Source organism: Nylanderia fulva, unplaced genomic scaffold, assembly GCF_048542155.1.
Source record: "Nylanderia fulva isolate GAGA-0341 unplaced genomic scaffold, ASM4854215v1 Scaffold21, whole genome shotgun sequence".
Lineage (NCBI taxonomy): Eukaryota > Metazoa > Arthropoda > Insecta > Hymenoptera > Formicidae > Nylanderia > Nylanderia fulva.
This window is the reverse complement of record NW_028190275.1, coordinates 1,033,070-1,052,361: the sequence shown is the minus strand read 5'-3', so window position 1 is coordinate 1,052,361 and position 19,292 is coordinate 1,033,070. Positions and strand designations below refer to the sequence as shown.

The 19,292-nt window shown below is 38.7% G+C and overlaps 1 protein-coding gene across 1 annotated transcript in view; it reads right to left on the bottom strand.

Moving 5' to 3' along the window:
- Window positions 1–138: 138 nt before the first annotated feature.
- Window positions 139–19,292, bottom strand: part of Hs3st-A (Heparan sulfate 3-O sulfotransferase-A) — a 46,751-nt gene continuing 27,597 nt past the window's right edge. The window contains 3 exon segments of the mRNA XM_029309799.2: window positions 139–16,562; window positions 16,564–16,980; window positions 17,102–17,315. Of these exon segments, the coding sequence (XP_029165632.2) occupies window positions 16,098–16,562; window positions 16,564–16,980; window positions 17,102–17,315 (1,096 nt within the window). The 3' untranslated portion in view covers window positions 139–16,097.

The window sequence follows — 19,292 nt, the reverse complement described above, 5'->3', positions numbered from 1 at the left end:
GGAAATTTATGCAAAAAATAGTGACATGTATTATCTAAATAAAGGTTTAATTGCTTTAGAAATGTGCCGCGAAAAGTGAGAAGAGGATGATTTTTATTATTGTGACTTCTTACAATTGGAGATTAACAGAAACGAGAATTTCTCAAAGGATTTCTCCGTTTAATCATCTTATGAAATTTTACAAGGATAATTCGAAGCACATGCCTTTCGCTAAACGAGGTACGTGTAGATATTACAATCGGTTTTAATTTTACGACACTGAATTACATAATTATGTACACATCATTTAACTGCATATAAACATACAAAAGGTTTTTTTTTTTAAGATTATAATCATCGAGTCGTTGATAAATCGTCACCGAAATATTACCGCCTTTTTAGCACCAGAGCTCGACTTTCTCGAATCGTTCGGAATTTGACAACTTTCGGTATACCGGGTATCTATGAAGCTCGAAGCTTGATCGCTTATCCGAAGAAAAAACGAATCGTCATCCCGTAACAGATTCGAGCACATTTTTATGACTCTGTAATTTTTTTTTCACTATAATCATGCGAAAATAATTTATAAAGTATGTCTAGGAGCGATTTTATCGATCGTTTTGATGTTTCCTTTTTTTCTGTTTGAAAGATCGAGCGAGACTGAAATACATTACCCTGGAATACACGCAAAGACCCCATTATTAATTTCGCCAAGATCAATAGAAACGTTACTTTTGCATTAATTACGGGATGATCGATACGTATAAAAGCGCCAGATAAATACGCGCGCGATGCGATCTCCGTTGGTGCTCTTTCTCTTTTATTTTTTTGTTGCCTCTCTCTCGGCTATGCTAATGATAACGCATTTAACGAAATGGCGCATATATATGTATGTTCGCAATTCGATTCGTTATTCGGTCGTTTACAAATGTTGGCATAAAAACATGATTTATACGACGCCTCGTGCGTCGGAAATAAGTCATCAATGAGATGATCGCAAATGAAGCACGCACGCTTCTCACGCAATTACGTAATTATATATAATATATATAACATATATAACTGCGTGCGAAATAAGCGTATAAGCGGGTCGTTTATTATCTCTATATATCTTTCTATCATATGAAATTACGTCGAGAAAATGCGATTCTCCTATTATTACGTAGACCGTTCTCGAGGTGAATCCGCGCTAAAATCGTATCTCGATCGCAAATGGAACCCGATATACGATGTATTTTTTTAGTGATGCACGTCTGCATCATGTTTTATCAGAAATCGATCGCATCTTCTTCCGACGATACGACGTATACGACGTGTCTCGATGTTTGTTCTCTCACTCTCGATTCGACAGAGCTCTCCCTCTTCTTTTCTCTCTCTTTCGAATAATCTGCGACGTAGCGAGAATCCTTCGCAAGAATTCTTCCCGACGAAATTTCACACCGGACAAGATACGCCGAAGATTACACTTATTTCGATTAAAATGTGCTTACTCTCGCGAGAGAGCTCGGTCTCGTCTCTACAATCGCGGGTCGAGTTTTATTACGCGTGTGAGGATTATTATTGCTTCTTGTTACTCCATATATGACTTTGGTCGCGTGACGAACGCAAATTATGTATTATTTCATTCCGCTCGCCTATTGCTTTTGAGTTATGTTCAGCGAGAGACGAGTCAAAACTTTTCAATGTGTTTTCTACGTTACAAAATTAAAGTTAAAAAATTACCTTTACTTTGTTTTCCTCATTTTTCTTTAGCAAAAATGCCCAACTCGACATCAAAGAAATTACAATTGACAAAATTACAATTTATTTTGACGCATAAAACATAAATAAAATATATATTTATTGTATGTCTTCCAATTTCCTGATCAACTTGTATTGATTTATGCAAAAGCTTCGATGCAGCTCAATTGACAAATAAAAAATGTATATACTCATGCACAATAAGTTTATTTATCAATTGAACTTTATCGGGACTTTGTCAGAAATATACTTAAAATTTGCATGCATATATACAATATAATAAAGACGTAAATAAAGAACAATAATGTTTGGAATAATGTTTGTTTTGGAATAATGTTTTGCTGGATGTATTATTACGCCAAAAGTAATAAGCTAGTTGCATTAACGTCATATTGGTCGAGAGTAAATACCATAAGTTTCAGCATTTTAATAACGCGTTCGTCCACGATTTACAATAATATGCACAGAAACGTGATGGAAGCGTGGCTATATACGTGGTTAAGCTACGAGCTCTTTGATCCCTTTAATCCCTTCCCAACGATAATGTATTAACATGTATTGCGAAATGAGACCTTCTCGGTATAATAAAATTCTCCTTATCGATCTCTGATATATATATCAAAACGAATGTAAAGATATAAATTATGTAAATCACAACAACAATTTATTCATCTATATTTAATTCTACACACATTATCCTACGAATTCGTAACGATATTATATGTAAATATTTTACAATAAAATTCAATTCTATCAAACGCGCGTATAACGTACACAAATTTGTCACGTACTTTCCGTTGATGAGATTCTGCGATTTAATTATTTTTAATAGAATAACTATATATATAATTTTAAAATTAATTTTTTTTTCCATTTGAGTATCTTTAGCGCAATCGTATAGTTTACGTGATAAATTTATTTACATATAATTATTTGAGCTAAATCGATCTGAAAGATATTTTTGTTACACCGAGAGTCTCAAAAAAGTTTCGTTGCGCATTACAAAAAAAAAAAAAGTCACTAACAGTAAGTGACAGCGTCTTTTCCAATCACATTTCTAGATTTGCCGATAATCGCAATATCGTATCGAGCAGAAGGGGTTAATTTGATGGCTGCATTGCAAAATCTCGGCCCTAAATACTCGAGAATAATTTGCATTAGTGCAATTTTCGCGCGTTGACATATATTCTATCTAATTTATAATAATATACCTTTATTTTTATACTTTCACGAAAATTGATTACACGTTCACATATGGTTTTTCAATAAATGCATTCAATGTGTATTTTCCTTTGATATAAAAAAATGTTTATTTTAGTGATTTATCTTGTCAGAGACAAATGGTATAACCATTCACTTTATATACACATTTTTATTCATCCTCTTTACTCGTGTATCCATTGCTTTATTGAATTGTAATTTTTATCCTGTATCTTTTTCATGTTTGTTAATAAAATTTCGAGTTATATATATATATGTATAGTACAATACATCATCGTTGTGTATACATACACAATACGCGTGTATTATCGGTTCTCGTCCTGTGAATAAAACAAATGTACACGATGTAACTGGGCGAGACGTTGCAATGCTACCCGATACGAAGCAAAATTGGTCTTACAATCACACAGAGACATAACGACGGCTACAATCGACTTTGGCTCGTATATGCAGTTAAACAATCGGACCAAGTACAACGTATTAGGGAATTAATTAATTAGATTAGACGCCGAGCGTCTAATGGAGCGCTCATTAAGAGATACAAGAGAAGAAGCGACACGAGAATTCGATATTCTTAAAGTTTTTCTACCGAGGTACGAGGTAAGAGGAAAGAGGAAATGGCAGGGTAATATTACGACGGGAAACATACACGGTATATCCTATTAGAAAAAAAAATAAAAAAAAAATTAAAAAAAAATAAATATCATTTAAACGTTAATTACAAATTCGGTCCGAGTGACAATGATTCTGATGAGATTCGATGTCACTTCGTTCCTTGGTTTAACAATTTATCGTAGACATCGATAACGATAATATTTTGGTTAAGAGTGTGTGTATGTGTTTGTATGTGTATAGGCGTGAATATGAATGCGCGCATGTGTGTGTTCTTATTGTGTGTGAATTATACAAGCTATATTTCACGTGTCACTTTCGATCTAGAGCAAAGTCGACGAGAGGAAGAGTTGCTTTCTGATAATAATTAATGAAAACAAGGATTTTTTTCTTCGGCGTCAAAATTAACACGCGCGTAATAGCTAAATATATATGTAAATATATATTCTTATAATTTGTCGATAAATCTCTCAATAACAATAAGTTACTATAAAATTTTATTTTTGTGGAAGCGCAGTTGTGCTTAATTAACATTCGGCTTAGTATGATAATTAAGATGCGAGAATTTAGAATTTTTGATTTTTTTAAAAATTACAACTTTATGCGAGAAAAAAGAAACGTTGCTTAGATTATTTTTATTAATTCTTCAAGTAGAGTTCACTGATGCACTTAGGCAATTGTTCGTCGAAAAAAGGGTGTTTTTTGCGATTAGGAGAAACAAAATTAAAACTAACGCAAAACCGATCACTGATGCTAAACGGTACGTAATATAGATATACGTAACTAACGATCGCTATCTACGCTCATTTAAAATACTGTCTGGTTTCGATCGACTCTTATCGATATCGATGGAACAACTTTATTATTTCTGTTTTGCGTGTCGGAATTATTCGCGACAAATAATCGCCAAGTTATAAACGCGTTCCCTCTCCGCGGTTTCTCTCTGTACATTGTTTTATTAAAACTTACGCGGTAGCTTGTTGTATATATGTACGTGTGTACACACACACACACATATATATATGTATATATAGATATCTTGTATGTATACATACAATATATCAATTTTTATATATATTATATAAATATATATGTATAAGATATGAGTAAATGTATAATAAATTAATTGTTAATGTCGTTATTAAATCTATTTACTATGCGCCATTAACAACTAGTGATATGTACTCGTTTTGAACTATAGCGTTAATTTGATGCGACCCTGCGAGGTGGTTGCGCATCGCCCTTGACGATCGAGAAGCGATCGGGGAAAAATAGAGAAGCGTATCATTTTTTTTTTTTTTAATATTCGATATAAAATAAAAATAAAACCTTTACGTATAAATAAAAGATTTTTTTGCGCCCTTATATATTCGGGCGGCTTCGACCGGACCTGCCGGTCGGTTTCCCACCCGCGCCGCGGATGCAAATTCCGCGTGGCCATTTCCGTTGTGTTATCGGAATCAATTCTCGGCCGATTAGGCGAATGCCGGCCGACGACTCTTGCCGGGTCACCGCGCAAAAGCCTTTTGTACTCGGCCAGAGAGCTAAACTCTCCCGGCGAAAATGCGGCCGCGCACCAGACGGACACACAAGCGCTCCGCGTCCGATGTTTCCTCTCCTTTATTTTTTTTTTATCCGGGGGAACGATCCAATTTTATTTTGCCACTTTTTGCACGCCGCGACTCGGGACGATCGATATTTTCGCGTGTATTAATTCGCGCTTTCGCGAGAGAGACCCGGGCTGTTTTGCGGAACGAACTTCTCGCGTTTTTTTCGTTACCTCTTCCGTTGTTTTCCGGGTGTTTTTTAAAGCAAAAAAAACTCAAAAATTTTCCACGGAAAACTTTTTATACTCTTTGAAGTCTCTCAAGATATATATATATTTATATAAATGTATATGTAAAAATATTTGCCGCGAATAAATATGTAAAAACGCGTTTTGCAAATGTCATGACGTATACCTAGCTCGGTTATGCTATATATATATATATATATATATATATGTACAGCTTTCCGGAATATTTGAAAAATTTCAACCACTATAGCTGCTCGTAAATATACGGATAATCGCATTTCGAGAAATCTCGTGCGCGACGTGATGCAGCAGCAGCAACATTTTGTCATTTTTCATAACTGACGTGATCGCTTCTCGATAGTTACTCGGCTCTGCATGGACACCTCGCTTTTGTGATATTTTTTTTGTTTTCGCTTAATTCGGTGCACGTGTCGAGAAACGACATCGTATTGCACCGTACAGGCAATTGTTGATATGTATCGTCATTTTTTAGCGTGGCTTATTGCTTAACGTACAGCTACGGCTCTTAGTAAAATCTAGGATTCCTTATATCTATATTCTCTTACGCCTGTACCAGCGGCGCGCAAACTCGATTTTGTGTCACCCGGACAATAATAGATTTCAGAAATATATTCAAGACAAATCACACGCACACACAAGTGAGATAACGACGTAATTAAATAAATGAGCGGATTCAATTATTATAGAACAAACGAGACTCTTTTCCACACTTAATTATATCTTTCTTTCCCGAAAAAGGATTCTGGCCCCAGTTCGTACTAATCAAGTTTGATCGATCGTCTCTTCTTTTAGTGTTCTTCAATTTTTATCATTATAAAAATAGATTGCAAGTGCGATTAACATCGGTAATTAGCGAACTTAATGCTACAAGAATATAAAGTATATGAAATTAATAAATAAAGGAGGTACATTGATGTGTGATCACAGAGAGGTAATTTCGTATAAAATAATATGACTTGTTTTGATTTGTTGTTAACGTAATAATTATCTGTACATTTTCCCTTGTCAAGTAAAAGTGTAGAGAGAGCGTGCTTTGTAGAATATCATATTTTAACTTAATTCTATTTATACGTTTCAAAAAAATAACAACAGTTGGTCTGTATACCGAGTTGAATGCGGATTAGTTTGTGCACCTCTGATTTAGCATTCTTCGCGCGAATAATATCAAAACATCTTATCGGGTCAACGACTTGAAAGACAATTCGGCGTTTCGAGAAGCTGTCATCTCGATAAAATATCTGATATTTCGTTGACAGAACGTCAATTGCGCCCGCCACGTTGTTCCGTGATATATGGAAACGGAATCGTATATAAGTGACGAACAAATACATATATACATTATTCTCTCGCTATTTGTTTTCGATCGGAGGAATTTCCTCGGAGGATCATTCCCGATATACCTATCGGGACTATCGCACAGATACTGCAATCCATGTGGAGAAAATGATGGTTGGTTGAAAATAGAATCGAGGTTTCAATAATATTTACTGTTATATAACCGATTGAAGATTCAAAATATTAGTTGCGCAAGATAATCTTCGTCTAAATTAATTCAAGCTAAAGCAGATTCTATAATTAAAGTTTAGATTAAAAAATCATTAATTCTAATTCGAGTTTACTGCGCGATAAATTAAGAATTAGAGTATAGTACACTAAAAAAAATTTAGTTAATTCTTATAAGTATATTTATTTCAATACTGTCAAATAAATCATTTATTTGAAACTAATATTTATTTGGTATGAGAAAATCCTTTTCAAAACAAATAAATATTTATTTGTTTCAAATAAATTATTCATTTGACAGTATTGAACTATAAATATGTATTAATTTAGTCTTTTTTTCAGTGTAGGAAAATTTTTCTTGTTAAAAACGGTCCTCGTTAAAATTTTTGTGTCAAATATTTAACCCCGTCATGTGTTAATTTAACATATTGCTGTTGTGTTAATTGAACTTAAATGTTAAATTATTAAAACAAATGAAAAAGATGTAAAAATAACACAATGTTCATCTATTATTAATTCCACACAATTTGTTCTGTTTTATTAGTGAAGATTTTTCTGTTAAAATATACAGAACAAATGTTGATTTTTCATTTTATATAATATAAGTGGAAACGATAAAATCTAGAAAAAAAATAACACATTTTTAGTTAATTTTTACATTAAAAGTATGTTAATTTTACACAAACCTCATTTTAAATGATTTAAAGTTTTGCATTTATTTTGTGTTGAAATATTTTTACACGGTATTTGTGTCTCCATGTAACATATTCCTATATATTATACTAAATTAAGAGCAAAATTTCTGTGAACCAATTTTGGGGACGTGCAATACATATCTGTGAAAATTTACCAGAAATTGTTCAACCGTGAGGGGATCGCGCTAACAATAACTCGAAAAATAAATATTGACGCGAAAGTAAAAAAAGGAGGAAAAAGTGTGTAGTGAAAATATCCAAACGAAAATCGAGATGCGTCCGAGAAGTCGAGCGACTCTCGCCGAGGGCGACGCGCCAACGTCGACTTCGTCTTTTAAATAAATCAGTGCTCTCCCCTGGGGTGCGCGATACAGACGTCGTAAAGGCGAAGGGAAAAGAGGATGAGTCGCAGGGCGCGGAGAAATGCTCTCTCCCTCGTAGAAGATATCTCTTGGTGGAGTGTGTACCCCAGGCTGCCGCTGTTGACTCGCGAAAGCCGATAAGAAGGAACGGAAGGCAAGCGCAAGTTGTACAACTCGCTCGTGTACACATTGTATCCGTTAGATATACACGCCACATGTATATCCTCCATTCATAGACTCCTCCTGGAGCGAATTTTCTTTCGCTGGCAGAGGAGCTTGCCATTTGTCCGTATATCCTTTAGATCCTCCGTCCCGGACTTAGTCGTCCAGCTTTGTTGATTTTTTAATCGATAACGCGCGTCCTGACGATATGGTTATCAATTTTGAATTTGACGTATAGAATCGAGCGTATATATATTATTGAATATTGAAAGGACTCGTGTAAAATCGTGTATTTTTTTATTTACTCGACGAGAATAAAGTCGCGCAACAAAGTCGTGGCGGGCGCAACAGCGAAGAAACGATTCGTTTCGACAATTCGCGGATCCGATATGTATAATTCGAGAATTTCAATGATCCGAGGATTCATCGAAGTATATAGGACTCGAATAATCCAAGGATCGTTGAGCGTTCCTTATGCTATCCTTATATCAAAGTACGATATGCTATTTTCCATTTTAACGACTAGCTCTCCGAGCGCGAGGACGCATGCCACCCTTTCTCCAAAAAGAGATTTTCTCATGCATCCCCTCTTTGTTTACACATTAATATTTTTGGTTTCATTCATCGCTCCGTGGTCTTCCTCCTCCCATTTTTTTTTTCCATGCGATTCGAGGGTTCGTGCGTCAATTTCTTGGAAAATAAAAAATGCGCAATTTATCTCGCCGCCTTTATCCATCAATTTCGATAATATTTCTCTGATATTTTTGTTTCTGAGAGAATACAGAGTTTTCGAGAGAACATACTCGAGTATTTCAACACTTGACGTTTATTATTCGCCGATGGCGATAAATTTCGGAGTAATTACGAGAGTGTTTGAACTGGGCCGAGGATAAAGATAAATTTCTTCCACACGAGAAAAGATGCGGTTCATCAACCGCAACTACGATGTGCTTATATAGAGACCGTCATTTTCTGGACCCGAGTAATCGTACGTTCAATGCCGATTACCTTAGCAACGAAGGGCAACGAAATAACCGAGGGGTAAAATGAGGCAAACCGATCAATGGGATACGAGCCGAGGACAAACGAAGATCGAGCGACCCCTCGTCGATTATTCAACGAGGTTGTACAGATATATAGGGTATCCGATAACTAACGGACCAATGATTAAGGGATCAACAAAAATGTTGAGAAGTCAATAATTTTCGAGTTATAAGCGATTGAAAAAAATGGGTTTTTTAAAAACCAGATGTTTTGGAGTTAAAAGTCTAACATAATTACATTTTTCAGTTAATTTCAGGTAGAGTTTACTGTAATGAAATTTGAATTTGAGGCTTAGTTATAAAGATACATAATGACAAATATTGGAAAGTTGTAAAAAATGATGACCTTTTTCGACATTTTTGCTGAGGAAAAATCGTTCCCAAATTGACCAAAGAATCCACTTGTAATCGTTGGTCCGTCAGTTACCGGACACCCTGTATATGTGCTCAACATCTATTCTTCGATATTCGGACGAAGCTCGCAAGCTCGAGGTGTCCGTAAAAACCATTCGAGAACACCCGTTTGTATCGCGTAATTGATTTACTTTTATATACGATTGTGTAATACAAACGAAGAATTGTTCTGAAAACGTTAAAAGCAACAAATTTGAATTGTAAAGAGTTCGAATAATCGTTTTGCTGGGAATATTTCCGACGGATCCCTCTTCCCGTCCATCGCTGTCACGGCGAAAATGCGCTCAAACGAATGACCTTTGTGTCCATTTTTCGTTCCGGAGATCGGGTCGAAAAATTTTTAAAGGTTCCGGAGTTTTCGAATGTATGTGAAAAAAAGCGTGCGCGAGCGATTAATTAGATTTTCGCGGGATAACAGCCCGTGTTTTCACGCTTTTTCGCTTTTCACCCCACGCGTTGCCCGGTTATACCGTATTCCGCAACTGTCGGAATAATCCACCATTTTTACTTCCGTCCATGAAAATACGAAAAAATATGTGTATATACAAATATGTATATACAGCGATATTATTATTATTATTACAAACAATAATAACGTTCAAACAAGTCGAGCAATTATACCGCTTTAATAAAAATGTAAAAGAATTTTGCAAACAAACAAAAACACGGGTCTATATTTTTTTTTCTTTGCACAATGTATATAACGTGTATGCATTATGATGTTTCGCTTTTAATTGTCAAAACAAAAAAAAAAGCGCTTTATTGATCCAAAAATCTATTGTAAGTGTTCAAAGCGACCGTCAGGGTTGCAATTCAATTTCGCGTCTATCCATTCGACATGCGAATTCCGCCGGCGTTTCGCGTGCATAATTAAGCCGTTATTCCGCGAAACTTCTCGAGGGTTGATTGCCGCGTTATTATTATCCCGCGAGACCCAAGTAATCCACCGCCCACGCAGAGTATCGCATAGTAATACGCTATTAAGAGAGAATCGATCCTGAATTTTATCGTACGCGCTTAGATACCTGATACTCTCGACGCGCTATAAAATTTTCTCTCTCGTCCCCCATGGGGAGGACATTCCTTCCTGCTCCCACCCTTATCTATGCATATCTGATTTTCCCGACGCGTTGTATCTTTTTTCCAATTTTCTTCGACTTTGTATCGTAAACGGCGCGCAGATGATTTTGGCGATATCCGGCGTTTCCGTCATTTATATCGTGTGCATGAGAGTTCGTTTGGGAAGTGATTTACTGTACAAGTGTTTGATCTTTATTAAATCTTTCATTATTATTATACTGAAAATAGAATCAGTTGAGTCTCTCCTAAAAATTGCTCCAATCCTTGCGAGAGTCATCCTAGATAATTCGGGCTCCTGTGGTTTTGGAACCATTTTATCATCGGCCACGTAAAACATAGAAGGAAGAGAACATTCGAACGAGGATTCGAATAAAGAGAATTCCGTTAAACATCGAGTCAGATTCAAATTCAAGTTAATAGATTTACAGTATAGCAGAAGAAAAGAGAGGTCGGTCAGTATTTTACGAGTATGCGAATTCGCACGAGGTAATTAGATTAGAATTCGCCATCTCTTGTGCAATCTTGCATAAATCCTTCATTTGCGCGGGATTGTTAAGCGGCGGGCCTTTCCTTCCTATACGAAGGCTTTTCTTCCTCCTTCGAAGTCGGCGAATGCGGTTGCAATTTTGCATAAAATGCATATTCATCACACGCGAAAAGAAGCGCCTGCCGCGACTCGCATCGGAGAACTTTATTGTGTCCGGGGCATCGATATTAATATTAAGGAAGAAGAAAATGAAAAGAAAAATAGACGTGAGAACGTTGGAAAAAAGTTTCGACGCGGTCGACGCTTAAAAAAAAAAAAAAAAAAAAAAACCTCAGCGCGCAAAGATGATTCTTTGTCCAGCCTACATCCCTTGAATCGTTATTATCCAGCGAGAAGAGCCGAGGAAATGGGGTTGTACAGAGGTATAGTTGTCGGGACGACAGAGAGAGAGAGAGCCAAGCTTGCGCTCCGGACGGGTCTTTACAAATTTCAGCACTTTCGCGTGGCGAGCTCGCTAGAAAATGCATATTCATCTCGGCCGCTCCGTAGGAGGGTGCATCCGTAATGGAGACGAAAAGGACAAGAGGGATCCGCCGGATCTGCGTACATTTCGCCGGACGTCCGCGTGAATGGTGAGCAATATCGATCAGTCGGGGCAAAAGAGGTTATCCGGGCAGCAGCTGTTTTCTGTTTGAAAGACCCCAATTCAATTTCTGCACTTTCGACGCGCATTCGCATTTATGGGTCAACACGCGGACACGCGTAACAAAGCGTATATATATATATATATACACGACGAGAGCGTTTCATATTTCACTCTTCCCTCCCACCGTGAGGGAGAAGACGAACCTGTTTGCAGAACTCTTCGCGCCAAGCTTTTTGACGTTTCGAAATATTTGTTGTATCGCGACGGATGGAAAAGCCGCGCGCGAAATCCCTCGTAGATTGACCGGACATCGACAAATGGGAAAAAAAAAAAGATCGGGAAGAGGTGAAAAAACACTCGCCAAGAGGAAAAGGGGTGTTAACTCTGCTAAAGTCGGGGTGAATAACCCGAGACCGGGGCCGCGGAGGCCGAGGGAGAATATCGTGATCGCGCGATGCGCGTCAGGGAATGAAACTTTTGCCCATTCCCTTCCGCGGAATAACGAGGGATAGAGAGGGTTGAGAGAAGGAAGGAGAGCTATAGGAACAATATTTATCTCGCCTTGCACTGGAGAGATCATATTTTTCACCGTAAGTTCAATGACGCCTGAAACGACAGGTGGAGGATTCGACGGGAGATTCGCTACAAGTCGCGGAAATTTAATATTTTTTTATGAAAGCGTCTTCGTTCTCTCCGGCTACGTATAATTCGGACATTATTACAATCAAACAATTTAGCCACGTGCCAATCCTCGCTCGACATTTCCTGGTATTTATTTTTTCGAATAAAGGGAGAATACATCGATTAATCAACGAACAAATGTCGCGGCAATCTCGTGTAAAAAAATACTTGTTAGAATGTAAAAGAACTCGTTTGACAGAAACAGAGAAAATATTTTCTCGGACATTGAAATAAGCGTAACCGAGCGTAATGCGAGATGATTAGGGTAGAACTAGTTACGCTTCTTATCGAGCAGAATGCCGTGACTTCTAAGGCTTACAAGTTCCATAATTGGATGCGGAGGTCGAAAATCGTAACGCGATCGCGAGGAGGAATATCGAGCGAGTATGTGCGTTTTTGCGTGCGTTTAAAGCGAGGCTGAGAAAAGGCGATCGCGTGTTACGCGTGTAATGTCACGAATCCACTTGATCATCGTCGAGTCAAGGTGGAATTGAATATTCCAGTCCGCGAGGTTACTGGAAGGTTGCAAGAGGGACTTTGATGTCGTGACTTTTTCAAATTCGTCCTCGGTCACGCTGCTACTTGGCAATTGAAAATATACTTGCGAAAATATACAGCAATTGTCCGCTCTCCATATCGACCCAATATTAGACTTGAAAGCGGAGAAAGAAGTATTCTCTCTCGGATATATATAAGTATGTATATGAATTTGCCCTCTTAATCTAATCGCGTAAGATCTATGTTCCGAGCGATCTCTGTAAATTGCATTATAAAGTAATTTAAGGAGGGATTTATTTATCTTTCCATATTTTCGCGAATTAAAATTAAAATGTACATGAGAAATTCGAGGCGGCGATTTTGAAGGAAAGCGCGCGGCGAATTAAAATTTCTTGAGAATCCTTTGTACAACAAAGTGAAACTTTTGTTTCTTTGTACTTAAAAAATTTTAAAATGCACAGCGCGCGGCATCGAAGAAACACAGTGGAGATGCGAAGAGAAAATTTTGCTAAAAATTCTTTTAATGAAATAATTGAATCAGGAACTATTAAACCGTAATAATGACGATGTTGCGAGTCGCGGTTCAACTAGTTGAATGAAAATAATACAAAGCACTTACGCGAATGCAATAAAGACAAAAATTAGATCGAAGCGCAGAGAGGAAGATCCCCGCGATGGGATTCTCTTTGAGATTCGCTCTGAACCAGAAATTTATCGTTGTTTCTTTGTACTTTGAAAGCCGAAAGATTGTCGAATTGGATAAAACTTTGGCTGATGATCGAGCCACGTGTAACAGCATCGCGGCGGCTGCATGAAGGAAATTGCGGAGACGAGCTCTAATTAACGGGGTCGGGATATAAAGCGAGGCTCTCTTCGCTTTTAAATAGCTATAAATAAAAACTAGGTTCAGTCGTCTCTCGTAGTGTACTAAAGATAAACATTCTCTCTTCTCGTTGAAAGTAATTTAATCGACGCAAACAGAACTTTTTTTTTTCTCTCCCCACGAGAGCTTTAACTCGCCGTATCTCTTGATTTTACAAAGACGTACCAGACGTATCAAATATTCGGAGAGATTCCTCTCCATTCTGCGAGGAAATTGACGCACTCGGTCTCGAATCGCGAATCACCCTCGAGATCTCTCCGGCCGCCTGAAACGGAGCCTGAAGCGACCGCGTGCGATTTATCGCACGAATTAACGCACGATGCACTTTGCCGCTCATGCACGATTCACTTGCGCCGTATAAAGCGGATTATTTATGGCGCTTTCGCAGCCTTCCGAGAGAAAAACTTATCGCAAGCCGCCTGTCGTTTTCTCGCGCGCGTCTCTTTTATCCCGCGCTTCTGTGTTTTTCTCCCGCGTTCTCGATGATTGCAGACGCGTGTATTATTGCGTTAATAATCGTCAGCGATTCTTATCGACGGTATAAAAATTGTCGTGTAAAAAATTTCTTTTTGCTCGAAAGCGCAGAACCGCTGCGCGTAATTCGTTACCGTGAGGTTTAACGTGCCTGGAAAACCGCGAACAGACTCTCTGAAGGACGTTGATCTCAATTTCCATCTCGCGGCGTCGTCTACCACCCTTCGTCGACGTCGGGCCGAATTATTAATTATCCATGTAATTATTCACAACTCTTTCGGAGCAGGCACAACCGCCGAGGATAAATCATTGATGCATTTTTGCTTTATCGCTTTTATCGCACGCACGTAACACATTCGATCTCTTTTGATAAAAGTTATTTGTATGGCGCGTGTAAAATATTATATGGATTAGGAAAAAAATGTATTAATTTGATTAAAACTCTTGATAAAATCTTTCAATTAAATATTATTTTGTTAATTGAACGTATCGAAATATTTAAATTAAGTATAACATATTAAATCCAACAAAATGTATATTTGACTTAAATACTAATTAGTTCAATGTTTAACAAAATAGTAATTCTGTTGAAAGGTTTTAGAGTCAAGTTAACAAATTTTTTCCGTCAGTGCGGACGCGCGCGCGTTTTGCAAGCTCTCTATCGGGATTTGGAAAATAATCGATTATAAAGATTTGTACGACGTAGCCTCTCGGCGAAGCCCTTACATCCATCGCTGACGAGTTTATTCGCGGCTGGTCGGATTCCACCCTACTTCTCTTCGTGTTCCCAGAGGAACGCTTGCGCCGATATCCAGTGTCAGAGAACGATGGAGAAGAACGTTCTTCCGCGAGAGGGAAGAAATAGAGTCGGCGAGAAATAAAAGATCGCGTGTTCGGTTTTTGCTTTCGAATTTTTTTTTATTCGCCAAAAAAAAAAAAAAACGCGAATTGGACGTAATTATTCCCTTCCTTTCTCTCCTTCACGATGATATATATATATAGTGGATCGTGCATGCGCGGGGCGCAATAAATAAAACTTTCGATCCTTTTTGATCGTCGCGAGAGAGAGAGATCCCTCGCGTATTATATGTAATATCCTTAACGACATAAGCGATATAACAACTTCCAATGTGGATTATAAAAATATTCAATCTTTGTCGTACGAACTAGTTAACCTATTGATATGTAAACTATCGATATGTAAAATTGATATGTAAAGTCACGGACCAATGTGATCCGTATGCCGCGTGGATCCGCGAAGCGATTGCGGTTTGTCTCGCGGATCCGCGTCTCTATTTTATTTTGGCCGGCGTTATTGTAACTTTGTGCCTGTGTACATGTGTGTATGTATGTGTATACATTCATGTGTGCGTGTCCTTGTATACATACGCGTACACGTCTGATAATTTAATAACAAGACGCTCTCGCGTGCATCCGTCAACGTCGATGCTCTCTCTCTTTCTCATCGTGTGTAACATCAGCCCGTTACATCTCTTTTTCTAAAAAAAAAAAAAGAAAAAAAAACAAAGGGCTCAATTAACTACTTTAATAAATAAACTACTTATCCTTGTCGGTGTCCCCGAAGAGGTCAGATCAGAGATATGGTTGTCGATGGAAACGATGTAATCCCCCAAGAGTCCAGGAACGACGACGTCAGCTCTCGGATCTTCTCGCAGTGGTGAATTTCACCGCTGATTGGTAACGGGGTCTCTTCTTCGGTGACGAAAGGATATTCGATCCTAGTTAAACGATCGTGCGCGACCCGCGTCGACAACCAACGAGCCGGTACTTTCCACAATGGTTATTCCTCCGGCCAGCCGAGATCTTCACCGACCAGCTCGTAGAAGCGTTGATTGTGCTCGTTGAAGAACTTCCTCAGCTTCGTCACGACCATCGGACTGACGCGCGGATGACGGCGACCCTTGCTCTCCTTCAGACACTTCTCCGAGGTCTCGTTTCTCAGACAGTAAAAGCCCTTGGTGTGATTAAAGTAGAAGTTGTGCCGACCGATACGCGACTCAAGCCCGAGAAAATTCTCGATTCGGCGCAGCTGCGGCACCGGGTCTTCGATCAACTGATCACCGTTCACTATGAGGATCTGCTCCCTCGGGAACACCTCCAGCCAACGGTGCATATACGTGTGGTAGAGAGAGATGGCGACCGGTCTGTAGGATTCGTTAATGGTACCATCGGGTCGTATAACGAGCTCCTCGAAAGAGCGGGTCGTTTGTTGCTGCTGTTGTGGCGTACCATTGTTAACAGTTGGTCAACGTGGACGCGGTCGCTGCGTGCGTGCGCAATTGCGTGTAATCCGATATCGCTCGAGTAACTGGTTCCCGGACGATCAGCAGCAGCTTGACGCTGCCGTTCATCGCGCGAATTCTCTCGGGTACCTCGGGGGTCACGAAGTAACTCGGGCTCTTCTCGATGGTGATCTGTCCCTTAAACGAGTACGGCATTTTTCGTCGATACCATTCCAGACCCTTCCCGTAATTGTCGTCGCGGTCGAAGAAGTGGACCTCGCCGGCCGCCTTCTGTATCTGCGGGTGCAGGAAGAGCATCTCCAGCAACGCCCTCGTGCCGCATTTGCGTACGCCGATTATGATGGCCTGGGGGAGATGGCGATTCGTTCGCGGAAAGTGTACCTTGGAAGTTGAGAAAAGGAGCGGCGGCGTCGCGCGTACCTGCCATAAATCATCCGTAGCAGTTGGCGGATTGTACGTGGATGGTCTTCGGAGACATTAAACGCGATATGGAATTCTACTCGGGAATAGAGAGAAAGACAGAGAGAGAGACGATACGTACCTGGGAGACCAACTCGACCGTGCGTCCTTCGACGGCGGAGACCGCGTGGAGGCTGTAAACGGCGCTGTCGTAAAGTATGTGGAAGGTGAGGAAGAGGGATAGCAGAGCGACCGACAGGAAGGCGACGGCCATCTTCGATCTGGATACGCCGACCACCAGGATGCAATCCGACACGTCACCCTCGGCCGGCCTCATGGCGGAGCGGGACATCCACCTGCGACAAACCCGAACGAGTGATTGTCAGAAACGTATTCAAACTACTCTCTTTCTTATTTGCGATTCCAAGAGATATCAGCTTGCTTCTCAAAGGGCAATCGTGTTAGTCTCTCGTTTTTTTTTTTCCTCTTCCTCGGCACGCAACAACGCCGTTAGTTACGGACGGTGTCTCTAATTTATTCTTTCCTCGACGAGGCGCGGCAGGAATGATTAAACCCCGGCGTGATCGTCGATTATTACAGTGCGCCGCGCGGATGTACTCTAATCTAAACTTGCACAGGCCATTACAACTTTAAGTTCCCGAGGCTGGATTTATCGGAATTCATTTCTACGCAAATGTGTAAGAATTTATTGATCGCACGCGTACGCGCATGTATATAGAATTTTTCTTAGAATATTTGCTCCAAAAATCATGGTGATCGTAGAATAATATAATATTTATGATATTTTTGTAAGAGGTTTCTCTGATTAAAAATATTAATATCTATCGTAATAATAAGATGTAAAATATATGTTCGATTAATTTTATTATGTACATATTAATGTTTGAAATATTTGTGTTAAATTTAACAGATATCACATGTCCTAAACGGTTCACGGAAATGTGTTAATTTTATACTCGTATGATATGGATATGTTAAATGGAGATTTAAATATACTGTTAATATTTTAACATAAAATAAATGCAAGGCTTCAAATAATTTAAAATAAATTTAATGTAAAATTAACGTAATTTTAATGTAAAAATTAACTAAAAATATGTTAATTTTAGATTCTATCATCCCTACTTTTATATTATATATAAATCAACATTTTTTCCTCTAAATTTTAAACGGATAAATCTTGTCATTAATAAAACAGAATATATTTATGGTGTAAAATAAAAAATAGATGCACGTTGTGTTATTTTTACATTTTTTCAGTTATTTTAATAATTTAACATAAAGTCCAATTAACGCAACATCAATATATTAAATCAACACATTCATGTGTTAAATATTTAACAGAAAAATTTCAACGGGGACCGTTTTTAACAGGAAAATACAAATTTTCCTATACTGCATATAAACATATATATTAATCAGAGAAATTCTTCTAAAATTCTTCCAATTGTCCACAATTACCATGATTTTCCGAGTAAATTCCAACAATAAGAGGAAATTCTCTCCGTGTGGATCCACCAAGAGTTTGTTTTTCGCGCAAACGTTGTTCGACCCTAAAGAAGAGCCCCGAAACAATTTAGAACCACCGCAGTGGCTCGTGACTGATAATTATGCGCAGCTGATTGGCATTTACACGAAACGCTACGGTTACCAGCGCAAATTTATCGCGTGACGGACGAACAAAGCGGTTGTCAATGCCACGCTCGCTAATTTCGTTCGCCATTGAATGCGGGCTCAAAAGTATCGATCGGCGTTGTCGGTGGATTTACCACGAGCCATGTACGTTTAAGATTTCGTGGTTTCTCTCTCTCTTTTTCTCTCCGCGAATGATAAATCATCGGCCCGCATGCTGCCGTTTTTTCGCGTAAGCGAGAAATAATGGACCTTCATCGGAACGCGATTAAAGTCTAGAACTACATCTCCGAAGAAGATATATATATATATATATATATTTTTTTTTTTACATTTTAGGGGACATCTCTCTCTCTTCGACACGTGTATTATCAGTAATTATCCCGGGATAACTATGCAAGTTGGATGAGTGATAAAAGAAGCGAGCAGACTGGAGCAGACGCGTTTTCGCTCGACTTGGGCTCCAAATTGCATTTGTCATCTTGAACGAAACGTTTACAGCATTAGCGCAACAGGCATGTAAATTACATGTTCCCGAGCGAATAAAGATCTCGTGGTAAAAGTTATACGGAGGATGAAGCTCGGAACGAATCGGAATTCGCAAGTGACGAAAACTAGTCGCAGTCGCGAGCTCTTAAACTCTGAATAGCTAACGAACTTGTGAAACGCGACGTGGGAGA